Raw genomic sequence first — 18,471 nt, forward strand, 5'->3', positions numbered from 1 at the left:
ATAATACTCGTGGGATACAGCTACTGCTATTCTATTCTATAATACTCGTGGGATACAGCTACTGCTATTCTATTCTATATAATATTTAAGGCTTAAAGCTACTTATATTGCACTCTATAATAATGGGATATGGCCATTATATTGCAGTTTAGAATGCACAGTGGCTCCGCTTCATGTAGCTGGCATGCTATAAATGCCTGTCGATAATTTATAGCTTAATCAGTAACGTTCACGAATAATTAATTGTCCTAGCATCTGTAAAGAATGGCTAGAATCTGCACAGAGCTTCACAGCTGATGTGTTTTTGTGTAACGTAAGTCGAACAGACTTGTAAACAACGTGCGAGATTTAACGCTCGCTCTCTCCGCCTGCCTCACCTCAATGCAGGTGGCGCCTCTGCAGCCGAAGTCGTGAAGCTTGAGTTCGATGCCATCTAGGCTGTCAGCAGTCTCATACAGGTACTTGGCGATTATCTCCTTCTGTGCGCGAGACACCGTCGCGACCGACATCGGGTACCAGACTTGCACGAAGATCGTCTACAAGCATCCATTGGTTCATCAATAACCGCCACAAACTGAAGCCTTTGATTTTATTTCTAGTTCAGCCTTAAATTTTTGTCTTGTGATTACTTGTTGTTATTTTTATGCATTAATGCTTACTACTTTAGCATTACTATTTATTATAATTAATTATCTAATGTTATACAATGACGTCAAATGACATTATCCCATGAGATTTTTTTCGATACTTTGATTGATGGAATTGCTCTCACCATATGATATAGTTTCTCCCTGCAGTAAGCCTAATGGGATGCTATATATAGGAGTGAAGGATACTTGCTGTGCTGTATGATTTTTGCAACTGCTAAATTGCATTATGATAGCACTGACCATGCAAGTACTAATTTGATGAGAAAGCGATAGATTTTCTGTCTACACTGTTTCTATGTCTAGGAGTTAGAGTACATAAAATACGGCTATGGTATGTTTATATATGAAATTATGTATAAAAATGCCAACATTGTTGCAAATGTGCTGGTGGTGCATACAAACCATGTTAGATTTCATTAACCTTTTCCATGTTATAGAGTTCGTAACAATAGCGTATACAGAAGCTCAGTGTTCTCTTGTTTAATAACTGGAGATTTTAGTGCACTCACCTCGAACCATGTTGTCAGCCATGGCACTTGCGGATCTGTGCTCTCCACTGAGAATAGAATGTTTTTTGTTGGTATTACAGATCCTTCAGGGACGGCTCGCACCCTCAGTGGTAGGTAGCCTTTATATTTCTTAAAGAAAGTAGATACATGAACTATCTTCTAGCATAAATTATAACTAACAATTTAATCAATGTGTGAATATAATGTAGGCCCTAATGAGTGAAATTACTAAATAAATTAAAAACTCATTTTATATCATATTAAAATGAAAAAATCATGTGATGCAAATTATATAAGGATTATGCTTGTGTTCAAAATTTAAATATTCAATTTAAGCCTACTATGTGTTGTTAATGAATAACATTTAGCAAACGCACCTCCCAAATATATGTCCAACCTTCTTCATTGAACACTTCTTGAACAAAGTGAAGTTTATAGAATTCTGCTGCTTCTCGGATCATCTGCTTATTCAGAACTGGGCCCACCAGCCATCTTTTTAGAATATACTGAAAAAGAATTCCTATCTGTCTAATTTTATATGTTCTACTCCAATTAACTAACTTGAGTTCAGGGTTCTCCCCAGGATGAAATTGAAACAGGGGGAGAGGAGAGAGGGGAGAGGGAGGTGGAAGGGGGAGGGGGAGGGGAAGAGGAAACTAGGGGGGTACGGAGGCCTGGTCGAATCACTGGCAGCAAGAACAAGTCCGCACCTGCAGCTACAACACACACGCATCTATTGACTATATATAACTAGACAGAGGGCACTCACGGAGAGTGCATACCTCCGCGAGTATCTAACATGTATGTGCTCGCTGGTGGCGGCTGCTGACTGACTCGCCTGCTGCTGACTCGCCGCTCACTGGTGGCTGCTGCTGACTCGCCACTCGCTAACTCCACGCGCTATCGATTCGCCGCTCACTGGTGGCTGCTGCTGACTCGCCACTCGCTAACTCCACGCGCTATCGATCGCGCGATGGCTACACACACACACACACACAAGACCGATTACATGACCTCCGTTGCGCGGAGGTAACAACATTATATATAGTTATATATAACTACTATAACAACTATAGCTACTATAACAACTATAACTACTATAACAACTATATATAACGTTGCTATATATAGTCAATAGATGCGTGTGTGCTGTAGCTGCAGGTGCGGACTTGTTCTTGCTGCCAGTGAGTCGAATGGGAATTCTTGCCGAGGTGGCCCCAGAGCAGCAGCGCCTCCAAAGCTGACTCACTCAGCCTGTTCCTCATATAGCCATTCCCATTAACAACAACAACAACAACAACAACAACAACAACAACAATAATATTGTAACATAAAACAACGATTGAAACGGGGGGGGGGGAGTTTTCCCAAACGGGGCGGGTGCGCCCGGTTTGCGCAACGTAGGGAGAAGCCTGGAGTTGACAAGCATTCATTTGTTTTATGCATGCATCTATGATAATTAGGATATTTTAGTGGGGGTGGAACGAAAAGCCTTTGCATATTATTCAGGATGATTATGTGACATTTGATAATTAACATGATAATTAATTGCAACATTAATCATTATTATTCATATTAATTATTATCATTCATAGATGATCATTATGATTTTATAGCTTCTGAAGAAATAATTATACCCACGTAGATTAAATGTGCAATAAAAAGCAAGCATTCTGCGTAAGTTATGTAGTACCGGGTAATGCATGTCATCTGATGCATTACATATTATTACATAATACATTGTACATAATATGTAATGTGGAATGTACATAATATATTATGTAAAATACATAAATACATTGATGTATTATTACATACATCATTAATAATCAGTATTACATGCATAATTAAATCACCTGTAAGCCAAAGAAAACAGTGGTTGGAAACTTTCCTCCCCTACTCTCAAAATAGCCCCACAGCGCAGTTGTGCCAGGTGGATACTGCTTGTAGTGAGACACCTAAAAATATCAATGCCATAGGAAAGTGATAATTGCAATATTATTAAAACGCGTCATTTAAAATCTACGATGCCCTTGATCCAATGATTCGGAGGGCTTCAGTAGTTTATCAATATTTCTAGCACCAATTGCCTGATTCGAATGCAGAGCCTGCACCCGAAGAATTTGGCAAAGTAGGTAAAGGCATCATTAATCCTAGACGATATAACGACGAAGAGCCAATTATGCTTTCCAGTTCCACGGTGAATTTATAAATCCCCGATTTTCAATCCGATGATTATGGCGTCACCAACTCTGCAGCAGCACCGCGGGTTCGTTTATCGATCATTCAGCAGGTAATATTAATAAGCAACTACCACGACTGCAGTGCATACATAGGCCCTATATATACACCGTCGCCAAGGCGGTTTATGAAGCGGCTTTCCACTTCCAGTCCCACTCCCAGACGATGCTATCGTCGATAAATACACATACCTTATAGGAGTCGGTTTGGAGTATGATGTTCTCCGTAGTTCCTCCCATTCCACAGCCTCCCAGTATAACTTCAGTATTTATTTGTTTTCTATGTGTAGTTTACGTCTCGGGAAACGAATCGGTCACGGAATCGACATGGGTGGTTTGGTGGTGAGTGCCGAGTGGTTGTAAACTTCAGTGAAGGCCAAAAGGTGGCGCCACGCAGCCTCCCTCTAGTGGCCACAGACAGAATTATGGTGATGGTTATGTGTAGACCGGTTTTAATCTAAAGAAATTAGTAATATTGCAACTACTAAAGAGTCGAAGATGTCAGATAAGTGAGTATAGATATGTTAAGATAACTAGAGTTGTGGATAATAACGGAAATTATGTCAGAAAATGGCTCATTTTAGACAAATAAAATTTGTTGTCAAATTGCGATCGGCCCAACCCCTCTCACTGTCTCAGTTACGTTGATACAATGCAGACATGTTGCCGTCAACCGAATTGATGCTATGCGGTCATCGCAGCCGTTCTATAAATAACGCTCCTGTTTGTTTTGTAGCCAAATTGAGCAGGACGTTCAGCGGCCCGAGCAAGAAGAGCTCGCAGCGGGAGATGCTCAGAAGAAAAGGTTTGTTTCCTACAGTACTGTGCCCAGCAATGATTGTGTGTTACTGTGTATGGTATTGGTAGTGTTACTGCTACTAGCAACTTTGTTACTGTTTGTAAGATAGTTTTGTTGTTTTTGCGTTGTGGTTTCGTCTCTTTATATACCTGTATGTAACTTTCTTGAAGTATTCTATAGATAAACCTCAAAGAGAGTAGATTTCTAAATAAATCTGCTTTTTTGTAACCTGTAATTTAGATTTTGTAGAATGTTTTTTTTTAAAGTTATACAGTGAATAGTTGGATTTTTGTGTTTTTGGAGGAATAGAGTAATATAGTTATTGTGTTTTATATAATAATAGCAATATCTTATCTAAGTATACACATAAACAAATGCATGTATGTATGCACATAAAGGTTTTCGCAAGTAATTGCACACATACCCGTGCACACGCACACGCACACAAATGCACATGAAAATTCGTGTCCACATACATGAATCTTGTGGACTTTTACTGTCCGTCAAGCCATTACACCATACCAGGGTGCAAAATTAACGGTAGTCCGGAGTCAAATACTCCCTGATTTACTGTCGGACTCCCTGATTTGACATATGCAGGAGTCCGTGTGACTCCCTGAAAATTCTGCCATACTAACTAGTGCTCATAGGGTCTATGTCCCCCAGGTTACTGCCGGAACGTACCCTGGTAACTATTTAATATGGTTAGGGTTAGGGAGTAGGCGTAGGCGAGGTACGGTCCGGCATATTAGATAGTACCAGGGTACGTTCCGGCAGTACCCTGGGGGACATAGACCCTCTCAGCCTAACTAGCCTCGTGGAATTACCGTATTTTTCCAGCTAATGTCCAAAGAAAATTTAGCAGACGTGCAACCACATAAATCTTAAAAATAAGCACATGCGTTATTGTTAATTTCTTTCATTTTGAACACCAGACTGCGGACTCCCTCCTTTTGAGGGTAGGGAGTTCGTTGGACTCCCGTGTTCAAAAGTGAATTTATACCCCTGCCATACTGTTCTGATTAACAGTTATAGTTGGCAACAATTATACCAATTTTGCATTAATTTTCGAATTGATCAGCATGGTATGCGTACTTCTATTGTTTACCCCATAATAACTTTCAAATTTCTTGCTAGTTCATTTTACCAATGCCTTTTATCGTGTTGCAGCAAAGAGACGGCCAATGGTATTGAGAACCCGTTCAGGCCCGGGGGATCTCTTGACCATGAGGCTGATGTGATACTAGATGCGATCAAACATGGCCGCCCGTTAACACCAACAGGTAGGTGCCATGGTTGAAGGACGTGGTCGACATTGCAGCCAGCGTGACTGAGGCTTTCACAGGCAAAAATTCACCGGGGACCTCTAGACTAAAACCCTAGCAGTTCATATATTCACAGCCGAGTAGATGCCCCGCTGCAGTGTTCCACCACAGTCGTTTCACATTTAATAAAACTGTGACCTAGTCAACTGGGATCCTTTCTTCTGGGAGGCGTACACGACTCTCTGTATGGAGGTTTTCCTGGAGTATAATATCCTACTCTGGTATTTTATCTGCCAAAAACATACAATTTAAAATAGGCTGTTTATGTCTGTAATATAAAATGAAAGTTTATTTGAGTGCCATCAGTGTGTGCTATACACTAATGTTACATATTGCCATATTATAAGCAAATTAAATTTTCGTCCTAAAATGTTTGAGCTACCATAGTTGCTCAAAGACTTCCATATTACAAAATTAAATCTAGTTCAATCAATAAATCGAGAATTTTAATCAAATTACATGTTTGGAAGGGAAGTGGTGTTCTAATAGATAACATACTTAATTTCACACTGAAAGGTTTAGGGTTCGAATCCCACCTTTGTCACTGCTGATGTGCCCTTTAGCTTAATTTGCTTCAGTCAATGTTTGCAAGGATGAGATTTTTCCTCTGCTCCAAGGAACTGATTTAGTTTTACTGTCCCAGGGGCTGACTTTGTAAAATATCTAAATTTAATGAGAAAATTTCAAGGGAAGGGATGAGAACGTGAAAATCTTAATTTCAGTATTCAACCGTACATTTATTCAATAAAAAATGCAGTTTGTGCTGAATTTTGCATGATGTATGCAGGGGTTTGAGGGGAGAATTGCCCATTTGAACCCCTGAGCAGGGCTCTGCCCTCGACCCCGCCTTTTCTCCTCTGAAAATGAAACTCTTCATTATCACATCTGCCGTAGAAATGCATTTATTCACCGGTGCGAGGCTAACAACTCTGTTACCTACAATGCACCACAGTTTCCGATGGCCTATGGCTGCTCGATAATTGGATTCGAGTGACTAGGTCATTAGAGAATGCGGTGTTAGTAGCGTGCGGCCGTTAATACGTGCGTCGCCATGATTACTGCCACTTCGTTTCCGTTACTAGGTGACATGCCGGTACAGGAGGAGATGATTGGCTGGAGCGCGACATCAAATGTGAGTTCCGCACCACCTGGTGGCCACGGCGATGCAGTCGACACAAACCAGGTTCAACTGAAGGACGGTCAGACGGCGGAGGTGAGAGCAGATCACAACGACAGCGATGTTCCTGCCACGAGGGGGCGCCGCGGGCCGGTTTCCGTCGAGTAAACGTTTGACGCGTCAATCGTGCTATGTCATGCACACCGCAGTACTCTCACACGAGCCTTTTCGCCATCTCGAGAGTTCACGTATTCGCTTGTTTCAGGTTGAGGGCGGCGTCGTGACGCCGGCGGGCGGCGGGGCCGAGCAGGCGGAGAAAGTCACCATCGAGAAGAAACCGAAGAAGTGCTGCACGATTCTGTAGTGCGCGAGGGTCGTCGTCGGGGTCACACAGAGGTCGCCAGGGTCATGCAGGGGTCGAAGGACCTCCGTGACTACTGCGGGCTCGACGACTCTACCCCCTACACTTGAAATTAAGAGAGACACGTAGCCCCCTCGAGTAGCCAGAGGGGACTAGTCCGCAGTTAGCGCTTTCCACGATTCGTAAGGCAGAGGCAATTTCTTTTAGGGAAAAAAAGCTCTCGGCTCAAGAGCCGGGGTCGAGCGAGGCGGCGCCATGGCAACCGCATCCTCCGTTCGGAATTATCTCGCGACCGTTAGATGCGTGCAGCGAGCGCCGCTTCCATACCAACTCAGCATCCAATTAGCGCCGGATTTTACGCGAGGCAGGCATTTCTGTTTTCCGGCACCAGATGCCTCTGCATGCTTATGCAAGTTCATTCTCGTCCAACATCACTACCAGTTATCAGCGCGACGCCTCGTCGCACGCACACGGATGGCGCCTGCATGGCAGCGGGTCACTCAATCAGTACCGATGGCCTAACTACTAACTAGTGTCGTAAAACTAACGATTAGTCAGTCCGGCGAGCGCGCATGCGCCTCTCTCCGGCAGTTTTTTCGCGTGGGCCGGGTCGTATATACGGCGAGCGCATTTTACTTCTACGACGCCCGTCGTATGCTCATTTTAAGGATAGCAGAATATCGGCTGCGAGCGCGACGCGGCTGCGGTAACCACGGCAATGGTGTCTTCGTCACGGCACCTGCGCAAGTGCGGCTGCAACCGTTGTCACGGCAGCCGTGACCGTCGCCGCGTCGCGCACGCGCCCAGTTGTAATCTCGCTCCTCGCGAGAGTTCCTCACATCTTGTATTTTTTCATTATTTATTTTTCTGTTTGTTATCACATGTACGTGTACGATCGTAGGTGTGTCGCACGCGCCGGCACGAGTGTTGGCAACGTGACGGGAGATGCGTAGATTGTCTAGCTAGCATAAGGAGATTTTCGCTGAGGATCGGGTCTGTGGCGGGGTTTTTAACAGTATTGATTAGTCGATTACTCATTAGTTTTGTAAAGGTTGCCGAGAATAAATTGCGTTTGTTGCGTAACGAGGAAACAGGACAGGGCTAGACCTAGGATCAGTGGGAAATTTGTTGTGTACACTATTAGCATTTTTCAACATGGTGCTGTTTTCTGATCGTTGCATGTGTCTGATTGTCTCTTTTATTGTACCTGTGAGTTGAAAGTTTACTCCCCCCCTCCATGATTTTTCTCGCCAGAATGAATCGGGTGTAAGCAGCATGCAGGAACATTTTAAAGTTTGTAGAAGTGTGTATTGTCTAGAGTTTTTACTGACAATTTTACTCTATACCATGGCTTTCCAATTTGCAGCTGAACCGTCGCGCTGCTCTTTGTGCTGTGAGTTTGCACGTAGATGGCGCTAGTAGTCTGCTTGCACTCTTGTTTTGCACTGGTAGTCTAATCCGCTTTGTGTGCGTTTTTAGATGGCTTCGTATTGCATTTTATTATTATTATTATTATTATTATTCGTAATATACGATCTGATTTTATATTTTATTATGACTCTCTGAATCTGAGCACGTTTCTCTGAGATACTGACGCGGTTGTAACGGTGCAGCATTGCCGCGTCTTGTCTCACGAGCCCGATGCCAACGGGTCTCCGCGACGGCCGTCGCCGACCCCCCCCCCTCAGTCGAGACATTGAGTTGAGACGTCAATACATAAAGGTTGTGACGTGTTAAGGCTGCTAGTCTAGTCGAGACAGAGCCGAGACGTCAATACATTAAGGTTGTGACGTGTAGTTGCTGCGAGTCTAGTTGAGACTTCGAGCCGAGACATTGAGTCGAGACGTAGGCACTCACATTGGCGATGGGTCCGCCGCGGAGCCGCCCACGTAGTGAGCATAGTAGACGCTAGTTTTGTAACGGTAGAAGGCGGGTAGACTCAACTTGCGACACGGCGGCTGAGAATTGAGAGCATGAGAGCGACGGCGCACGTGCACCCGGGGACCGATCGAGCTTCTCTCTCGCGTCGAGTCCTCGCCGGCGTTTGCGAGGCAAAAACCCATGCCGAAATCCGGTCGGGAGCGATTTGAAAAGAAAGATTCGCTGCCGCGATTGTCGCGTGGAGGTTTGCGCGAGCGGTCGTCCCACGAACGAGGCGTCATCTTCCGCGCGCCTCATCGATGTGATGTCTGCGGCTAGCAAACTGTTGTACTTAGTTGCCGCTCGTTTCGTGTTAGAAGCAACGTGGCGACGGCACTGCCAAATTACCGCACGCGCGTCGTCGTGGTGTGTCCAGGCGTGACGATTTCGTCGCGACTTGAAGGCATGGATTGTTGATGAGGTGTACGGACAGGTGTCGTTTGATCGGCGGGACGGATGGCTCGACGAACGGCGCAGTCGCGGCGCGTTTCTTTTTATGTCGCTGTCGGCAGCTGTTTTTTGAGTTTCCCCTTCCTCAGTGTTTTTTACCTGGTTAGTGTTTAGTTGTAAATACATTTGTGTCGTCATTCTATCAGCATCAGCTCAGTTTTAAGCCAAGTGTGCAAAATAAAAACCAATATACGAAATAAAATTGCGTTTTTTTTCTGTCATCACTCTGCTTATCCTGGTCACTGAACAAGCAACAGCAGTAGCTGAAATGGCTTCAGGAATAGTAGTAACAGCAGCAGCAGCAGCACCACCACCACCACCACCACCAGCAGCAGCAGCAGCACCACCACCACCACCACCACCACCACCACCAGCAGCAGTAGCAGCAGCAGCAGCAGCAACAGTAGTAGGAATAATGATAGTAGCAGTAGCAGCAGGAAAAAAATACAGAAAGCCTTTCTATGATACCCATAAATTATTATTTTTAAACAAGTTCGTGGAAAACGTACAGGATGGATTATTGCACATTACCAGCTGATAACCACCACAGATTACTGACGTGTGGAATCTTTGATTAGACACCGACTTACATCACATTACGCCAACCCTCTCGGTTGGTAATTAGTAATAAATACGTTGCTACAAACTATCAGTCCCTGACTGACGTTTAGCGTTCACGATACCAACGCCGACACAACTTAACAATTTGTCTTAACAACACCATTGAGTCTCCAAGTGCACAATAAAGGTAGAGCGGCTAGTGCCACTCACAAACCAAGATCTCATGAAAGACTGACAGATCGCATTAGCTGCTTCACAATAGGATAAAATGTTCCATTAATAGAGACACTCCCTCCTCAGCGCTATAAAAACGTAATGACGGCACACACACGCGCTCACAAGCCTCAACAATAACACCTAAACAAGCGAAGGACATTCCTGCAGCTTTTCCTGTCACCAGGGGGCGTCACCACAATCATGACGATAAAGCAGGATCCCAACTCCAACCTAACAACAGAGAGCATCGCTGCTCACCAGGTGGTGTCGCTGCTCACCAGGTAGCGTTGCTGCTCACCAGGTGGCATCCCTGGTCACCAGGTGGCGTCGCTGCTCACCAGGTGGCATCCCTGGTCACCAGGTGGCGTCGCTGCTCACCAGGTGGCATTGCTGCTCACCAGGTGGCGTCGCTGCTCACCAGGTGACGTCGCTGCTCACCAGGTGGCGTTGCTGCTCACCAGGTGGCATCCCTGGTCACCAGGTGGTGTCGCTGCTCACCAGGTGGCATTGCTGCTCACCAGGTGGTACAGTTACTCACCAGGTGGCGTCGCTGCTCACCAGGTGGTACAGTTACTCACCAGGTGGCGTCGCTGCTCACCAGGTGGTACAGTTACTCACCAGGTGGCGTCGGTGCTCACCAGGTGGCGCTGTTAATCAGGGATCACCTCGGGCAGGTTCTGTATCGTGACGCCATTGTGGTGGCGTCCAGACTCCGCCCAGTCGACGGACAGCGTCGCGATGCGTTCGTACTGCGACGCTGCATGCGCCCGCTGCCGCCTCACGCACAGGAAGACGGCCGCCACGCCCGAGAGCACGCCGAGCGTCGCCACGACGATGACGACGTACTGCATCGTCTGCTGAGAGATGCTGCGGAGGATGCTGCCGCTGCTGCCGGCGGCGTCGGCAGCGGGAGCGGCGGACGATGACGTGATGCCGACGCACGTCCGGTAGCCGCGCCCGCGCGTCTCCGAGATCGCACACAGCATCCGCGTCACGCACGCCGCGTCGCACCGCCGCGCCGCGCCCACGACGTGCCCCACCAGGTTGCGCTCGTAGTACGCGCGGAAGAGCGCGTCGCCACCGGTGGGCACCGCCAGTCGCTCGTAGAGACGCGAGAGGGCGCCGGTTGTCAAGTCGGCGATCGAGTAAGCCGCCGTCGCGCGATACTCGAGCCGCCACACGGGCAGCGGCAGCGGCGTGGCAGAGATGGTGGTCGCGGGTCGATGGTAGATGGTGAGATGGGAGAGTGGCGTGCCATCGCTGCTGCGCATCACCCCCGTGCTGCCACCTGGTGTCGATGATCTCGCGTCAAGCGTGGCATTTGAGTCGTCGCTCGTCGGCAGCCGTGTGATCGCATAGGCGGAGCTACTGTTCACCTGCAGAGCAGAAGGTTGTAGGTGATGTCAGGCCATCACAGTGCAATCACAGTGCAGATGAGTGTAATAGGGAAGGTTTGTGTACCTATATGCATGCCCAAGTGTGCCCAGGTGTGTGTGCACTGGCGCCCACAGGTCTTATGAAAGTAGAAGCACAGAAGGATAAAATCCTCAGTGATAATAAAAAGCAAGCGCTGTAGGCGCGCTGCATGCTAGGGGGGTCTGGGGGCATGCCCCCCTGAAAATTTTTGAATGGTAGACGTCTGGAGACGCAATCTGGTGAGTCTTGCGAGAGAGATTTAGGAACAAAATGTAGGAACAAAATTGTTTAACCCAAAATTTACTGGAAGCACTGTGCTTCCAGTGCTTCTATCTGGGGGCGCCACTGTGTGTGTGACCAGTTGTGCAGCCAAATGTGTGACCAGGTGTGTGCAGTCAAGTGCGTGCAGTCTGCTGCGTGCAGGCAGGTGTGTGCAGCCAGTAGCCGGGGTGCCTTAACATTACCGACTAACCAAGTGTTGACTTGTTTTTCGACGAGACGAGAAGTAGACGATAGTCAGACAACATAACGAGATCATATCAGGTAACATCGACTAAGGAAGCAGTAAGCATCATAAGATTCACCAGGCAGTGGTAGGTGATACGTCTGCGTGTGCTGCGTGTGCCCATGCACGCGTGTGTGATTGTGTGTGATTGCGTATGTTCATGTGTGCGTGTGCGTGCTGGCGTGCGTGCGTTCGTGTCCCTGCATGCGTTCGTGCGTGCATGCGTGTCAGTGTGCGAGTTCTTCCCGGTTTACGCGCCCATCAAACACACAAACAGGTCGTCGGGGTTAGATTTTAGGGAGCAGGATGGTCAGTGGGGTTGGATGAGGGCCGGTCAATGGGGTGAGATGCGGGATGGTCAGTGGGGTTAGGTGAGGGTTGGTCAGTGGGGTTAGGTGAGGGTTGGTCAGTGGGGTTAGGTGAGGGTTGGTCAGTGGGGTTAGGTGAGGGTTGGTCAGTGGGGTTAGATTAGGTCCGGTCAGGGGGGTAGCAGTGGGGTTGACCGGTCATTGGGGGTCTTGGTCACTCACCTGTGTCAGGTTGAGCATGTACTGTGAGTAGTCGAGCATTGAGCAGTCGTCGCGGCGGTAGCTGTAGAGCCGCACGGACGGGTTGACCGGCGCCGGCCCGTGATACGGCGTCAACGACGGCGCCGTGAACGCACTGCCGACCACCTCACCTGCAGCATGAACATGTGTGAACAACTTACACATGGAACAATCGCAGCATGAACATGTGTGAACAACTTACACATGGAACAATGTGCAGATGGAATATGTGTATCATGAACATTTGTATATAATTATATATATATATATATCCTATTATCTACTCCTGATATATATATATATATATATTATATATATATATCTTATGTACATACTCTATTATGTACTCTTGATATATATATCAGGAGTAAATAATCTCAAAAATCTGATATGTGTATATATAATATAAATACGCGTGTGCGTGCACGCGCATATGCGTGCGTGCGTGGGAGAGAGAGAGACTAACATTGTCGCCTGTTCGCGTAAACAGATACATGGAAGGATTGACGTAAACAACACGACTTCACATGCTCTCCGTGCAAGCTTGCAATGTAGCCGCTGCAGCCGGACCTCTACCATTAACTCAGCTTTACCCCTGCAGCAGCGCATCACAGATAAATCGACGACAAGATCGCACCGTTTTCTCGTCGGCAGTAAATCGCAGCGCGCACCACCTCGTGTCGTATTCAACGTCGTCTGCCTCGTAACTCACTCCCGCCCGCAGGCGCTGCCGCATGAATCATGCTGTCTCCGCATTGGTTGTTCGTTCTTCATTGCGTTGTTCATTCTTCGTTCGTTGCGTTGTTTATTGCGCTGTTCATTCTTCATTGCGTTGTTCATTATTCGTTCGTTGCGTTGCTCATTGCGTTGTTCATTGTTGATTGCGTTGTTCATTCTTCATTGCATTGTTCGTTCTTCGCCGTGATCAGCGCCGCATAACTAATCTCTGCTGCGACCGTGAAAGTCGTCTTCTGCATGTAATTTTGTATACCGTCGTCTTCCTATATTATCACGCGCACTGCCTCCAAGAGACGTCTCCCAAGGACGTCTCCCAAGGACGTCTCCCAAGTACGTTTCACAAGAAGATCTCCCAAGAAAAAGCTCACAAAAACATCTTTAAAGAACGTCTCCCAAGGAAGTCTCAAAAGAACGTCTCCCAAAGGTCGTCTCATTAAAAACATTTCCCAAGGACGTCTCATTAAAAACATCTCCCAAGAACGTCTCCTTGAGAATGTCTCTTAAGGACAAGGACGTCCCCTTAAAAACATCTCCCAAGGATGTCTCCTAAGGACGTCTCCCAAGGACGTCTCCTTAAGAAGATCTCCAAAGCACGTCTTCCAAGTACTTCTGTCAATGGCGTCAGGGCTTACTCGTGAGCTCGCCGTAACATTTATCGAAAAACATTTTAATGAAAAAAATTCTGCAAGCTGCACAAAACGCCTCGCAAAGCCTCGCCTCCATCCCGAAAAAAAAAAAAAAAAAAAAAAAAACACCCCAAAAAAAAATTCTGCAAAAGTTCCAGAAAAGTCAACAAAAAAAAAAAAATAGCCTCGACCGCCATCCGGGGGGGCGCAAGAAAATGCCGGACTAGGACTAATGCGTATACGTGCACGAGGAAAACTAGCGCTGAACTTAAAATGGATAATTGCCCGCGTGCGTGTGAAAGCTGCGACGTCAATGTGGAAGGCAATAACGACGTCAGCCACGCGCTGATATACGGTAACACACACACACACACGCGCACGCACGCACCGGCAGCCACGACACACACGCACGCACGCGCGCGCACACACGCACGCACACGCACACACACACACGCACACGCACACGCACGCACGCACGCACGCGCGCGCACACACGCAGGCACGCACACGCACACACACACACGCACGCACGCCACGCACGCACGCTCACACACACACGCACACACACGCGCGCACGCCTACGCACGCACGCGCGCGCACACACGCACGCACACGCACACGCACACGCACACGCACACACACACACGCACGCACGCACGCACGTACGCACGCACGCACGCTCACACACACACGCACAATCACGCACACACACGCACGCACAATCACGCACACACACGCACACATACGCACGCACATACGCACACACACACGCACGCACACGCACACACGCACGCGCACACATACAATAATGAGAAAATGAACAGTAACCCGAGTGAGTGAGAGACACCGGTGCAGTTCAGAAGCACAATCAGTGCTGATGAAGCTTATCATCTTGACGAGAAAAGCGAATGCGAGCCCGAGGGAAATCACCGCATGTCGGTATATAACATGAGAGAGACACACGAGAGAGACCCCGCTGCGTGACGCACGATGTACACCATCGCGCATGCGCACCACACACCTGACAACATCTACAGCTACATCACGCATGCGCACCACACACCTGACAACATCTACAGCTACATCACGCATGCGCACCACACCACCTGACAACAATCTAAGCTACAATCGCGAATGCGCACCACCACACCTGACAACATCTACAGCTAACATCACGCATGCGCACCACACACCTAGACAACATCTACAGCTACATCACGCATGCGCACCACACACCTGACAACATCTACAGCTACATCACGCATGCGCACCACACACCTGACAACATCTACAGTACATCACGCTATGCGCACCACACACCTGACAATCTACAGCTACTCCGCATGCCACTACACCTGACAACATTTACAGCTACATCACACACACATTGGCAGCACGAATAATTTACGCCGCAAAAAAAATCCGGGAATCGAAAGTAGCAGTTTCGCTTACCCCGGAAAAACGACATAAAAAAACAAACAACAACAAAACATTCGAAAACACGCGTTTTTCTTTAGGGACCACTACAAAAAACAACTCTGGGGCACACCACTGTGAACTTTAGACGCACATTAAAAAAGTACCGATACAGAGATGGTAACGCGACAATTCCTTGAGCGGAACGCTCTTGCTATCCGGTAGAGCTCATGTATACGCACAGCACACTGAGAGAGTGAAATGCATGATGCTATTGCTCACCGAATTCGTCACGGAAAAGACGGAAGCTGTCCGTGTGCCAATGCCCGTAGAACTGCCCGCGATCACGTGACGATATCGGCCAATTCATGTTCAAGAAAATCGTTCGTTGAATCTCGGATAGAGTGCTCCAGCATCGAGCTGCCAGTCTGCGTATCCGGGAGGAATGTGGCCAATTGATGAAAGCCTGCCAAAGCGGAGAGACAACAGATAAACAACAACAACCAACAACAATAAACGACGACGACGACAACAACAATAACGACGACGACGACGACAACAACAACAACAACAACAACAACAACAACAACAATAACGATGACAACAACAATAATAATGACGACAACAACAATAACAATAACGATTGACGACGACGACAACAACAATTAACGGATGACGACGCAACAACAATCAATAATGACGACGACGACAACAACAACAACAACAACAATAACGACGGCGACGACGACGACAACAACAACATACTAATGCACTAACAAGTGCCGCAAGAGCGACAGCGCTCAACTGACGTGTACATGTATCCAGGTATTCATCTAATAAACTCACTGGCAACCGAATCAAGTGCGCCTCCTGCCAGCGCGTTCGCGTCAGAGCATATATCTAAAGGCTTTGCTACAACCTTTACTCTCTATCTCTCTGCGTATCTGTGCACAGTAGGCCTATAAGTGATATAATATCGGAAAGTCCAGCTGTGCTATTTAGGTCATAGAAAAGGGGTATAAAATGGCCGAGGCGCGCTTAGGAAAGTTACATGATTAATGTAAACACGCGTGCGTTTTTAGTTTTTGCACTAACACAAACATTGCAAAATATTCAAATAACCACAATCATATTTGTAAATGTTTCTGCAAACGAAACGCACATGTGTAAATTGAAGTACGATGTTAGTGAAGAGAATTATAGATCAAAAAACTAGACTAGTCCTATCCGAACTCATGTTATATAATAGGCAACTTATACCCCTCTTATCTGATCTCAATTGTGGCGGCGGGGACTTTCCGATATGGCTTATTAGCGCTACGCCAGACGACCGCATGGCCTAGCATGGTAGGTTAGCCACCGATCACAGGACCGCTGAAGGGAGAAGAGCAGCAGACAGGTGCAGCAGCAGCATCTTAATGACGAACGTGCGCGAAGACTAGAGAGAGCTACGTATGACGGTAGAGAGAGAGAGAGAGAGATATGTGAGAGAGAGCGAGAGCGAGAGAGGGGGAGAGAGTGTGTATGAGAGAGAGGAGAAGGAGAGAGAGAGAGAGAGATAGAGAGAGAGACGAGAGAGCGAGAGAGAGGAGAGAGAGAGAGAGAGACAAAGAGACAGCAGAGACAGAAGAACAAAGAGAGAGAGAGAGAGAGAGAGAGAGAGATGAGAGGAGAGGAGACGAGAGAGAGAGAGAGAGAGAGAGAGAGAGAGAGAGAGAGAGAGAGAGAGAGAGAGAGAGAGAGATGAGAGAAGAGAAAGAGAGAAAGAGAGTAGGGCCTTTCTCGTATAGTGCCTTTTTACGTTTTCCGTTACGCGCACGTGCGTGATGCGCGTTTTATTCAAGGGTTATGTATCCCCCTATCAATACGCCTAGCTGATAAGCCAGCAGGGGTTAATAATGACAAAGGTTGACAGGGTCATTATTAATAACCCTGAAGCCAGTAATCATGCGTAGCTTTTAGTAGAGTTACTATATATATATATATTATATATATATATATATATATATAATATATATAATATAATACATACATATGTGTGTGTGTCTGTGTGCATGTGTGTGTACTGCTACTTTTCTACAAATATAGGAGCGCGCCTAATGAACCACTTGATGAAAAATATCGACTATCGTGCGGCGCGGGTCCGATAAATGGCGCTAAGCTCGGAGCAGCGCTGTTAAAATTTAATCGCTCCTGATTATTGAATCGTATAGTAAACGGTTACGATGTAAACGTAAAGGATGCAGATGAAGAAGGGATACACAGACGATCGCCCCCACCACCACGAGGCCCTATCGTCTGCTAATGTCCCCTCACTATACCCTTCAGTGTAATTAGTGCAGTAGCGCAAGATTAACCCGTTTTAGAGTGCACCGTACACTAGTATATGCCGTAGCACTAGAGAACGCGTCAGACAAACTGACTGATACAGCTATTTATTATGCTGTCGTGTGCTATAAATCGTCGTAGCCCTCCTCTATAGCTATACCAGCAGAACAGAGAGAGAGAGAGAGAGAGAGAGAGAGAGAGAGAAGAGAGAGATAAGAGAGGAGAGATAGATAGTGGTGAGAGAGAGAGAAGAGAGAGGGGGGGGGAAAGAAGGGGAGAGGGAGATAGAAAGAGATCGGGAGGGAGAGAGGAACGAAGGTGGATGGGGAAGGAGAAGAGCTCCGACACACGCTAGAACACGAAAGGTTGCTGCAGTGTGTAATAACAAGCCGGCGTGTAGGGGCGGTCACCTCGCACTGCGCGCACCTCATTATATATATATATATATATATACTATAATTCTGGCTAATCTTGTGTGTGTGGTGTGTGTGACTGGTTGTGTTTGTTTGATCTCAGATGTTCTCCGTGATTTTTCACTCAGTAAAAATCAATCATCACGTACGTGGGAATTATTTCCGTGTCTTTTCCACTGCCGTAGCGTTAGTCTGAGGAGTTCGTTTCATAAACCGAGATTTCTGGGTTCGAATACTCAGCTGGTGGGAAAATTTTCTCCTTTACTTTTTACTCTTTTCTATACCTATAATTTGGCTATCTTGTGTGTGTGTGTGTGTGTGTTTGTTGTTGAT

The 18,471-nt window shown here is 46.9% G+C and overlaps 3 protein-coding genes across 3 annotated transcripts in view; 1 reads left to right on the top strand and 2 right to left on the bottom strand.

Moving 5' to 3' along the window:
- Positions 1 to 3,751, bottom strand: part of LOC106813496 (nicotinamide phosphoribosyltransferase-like) — a 14,753-nt gene extending 11,002 nt beyond the window's left edge. Inside the window, exons 1-5 of the mRNA XM_014817639.1 lie at positions 3,592 to 3,751; positions 3,016 to 3,117; positions 1,537 to 1,665; positions 1,160 to 1,288; positions 378 to 536 (exon numbers count right to left, since the gene is read on the bottom strand). Of these exons, the coding sequence (XP_014673125.1) occupies positions 378 to 536; positions 1,160 to 1,288; positions 1,537 to 1,665; positions 3,016 to 3,117; positions 3,592 to 3,639 (567 nt within the window). The 5' untranslated portion in view covers positions 3,640 to 3,751. The remainder of the gene's footprint in view (positions 1 to 377; positions 537 to 1,159; positions 1,289 to 1,536; positions 1,666 to 3,015; positions 3,118 to 3,591) is intronic.
- A 53-nt stretch (positions 3,752 to 3,804) lies between these two features.
- Positions 3,805 to 9,573, top strand: LOC106813497. The gene is made up of 5 exons (XM_014817640.1): positions 3,805 to 3,908; positions 4,136 to 4,204; positions 5,369 to 5,481; positions 6,606 to 6,736; positions 6,906 to 9,573. The coding sequence occupies exons 1-5, from the start codon at positions 3,898 to 3,900 to the stop codon at positions 7,002 to 7,004; spliced, it is 423 nt and encodes a 140-aa protein (XP_014673126.1). The 5' UTR covers positions 3,805 to 3,897; the 3' UTR covers positions 7,005 to 9,573.
- A 254-nt stretch (positions 9,574 to 9,827) lies between these two features.
- Positions 9,828 to 18,471, bottom strand: part of LOC106813494 — an 18,943-nt gene continuing 10,299 nt past the window's right edge. The window contains exons 4-5 of the mRNA XM_014817638.1: positions 12,600 to 12,748; positions 9,828 to 11,524 (exon numbers count right to left, since the gene is read on the bottom strand). Coding sequence (XP_014673124.1) covers positions 10,799 to 11,524; positions 12,600 to 12,748 — 875 coding nt within the window. The 3' untranslated portion in view covers positions 9,828 to 10,798. The remainder of the gene's footprint in view (positions 11,525 to 12,599; positions 12,749 to 18,471) is intronic.

Source organism: Priapulus caudatus, unplaced genomic scaffold (genome assembly GCF_000485595.1).
Source record: "Priapulus caudatus unplaced genomic scaffold, Priapulus_caudatus-5.0.1 Scaffold783, whole genome shotgun sequence".
Taxonomy (NCBI): domain Eukaryota; kingdom Metazoa; phylum Priapulida; class Priapulimorpha; order Priapulimorphida; family Priapulidae; genus Priapulus; species Priapulus caudatus.

Coding starts and splice junctions, on each gene's coding strand:
- LOC106813497 (XM_014817640.1), top strand. Junction 4,205..5,368: donor GGAGATGCTCAGAAGAAAAG/GTTTGTTTCCTA, acceptor ATCGTGTTGCAG/CAAAGAGACGGCCAATGGTA. Junction 5,482..6,605: donor CCGCCCGTTAACACCAACAG/GTAGGTGCCATG, acceptor TTCCGTTACTAG/GTGACATGCCGGTACAGGAG.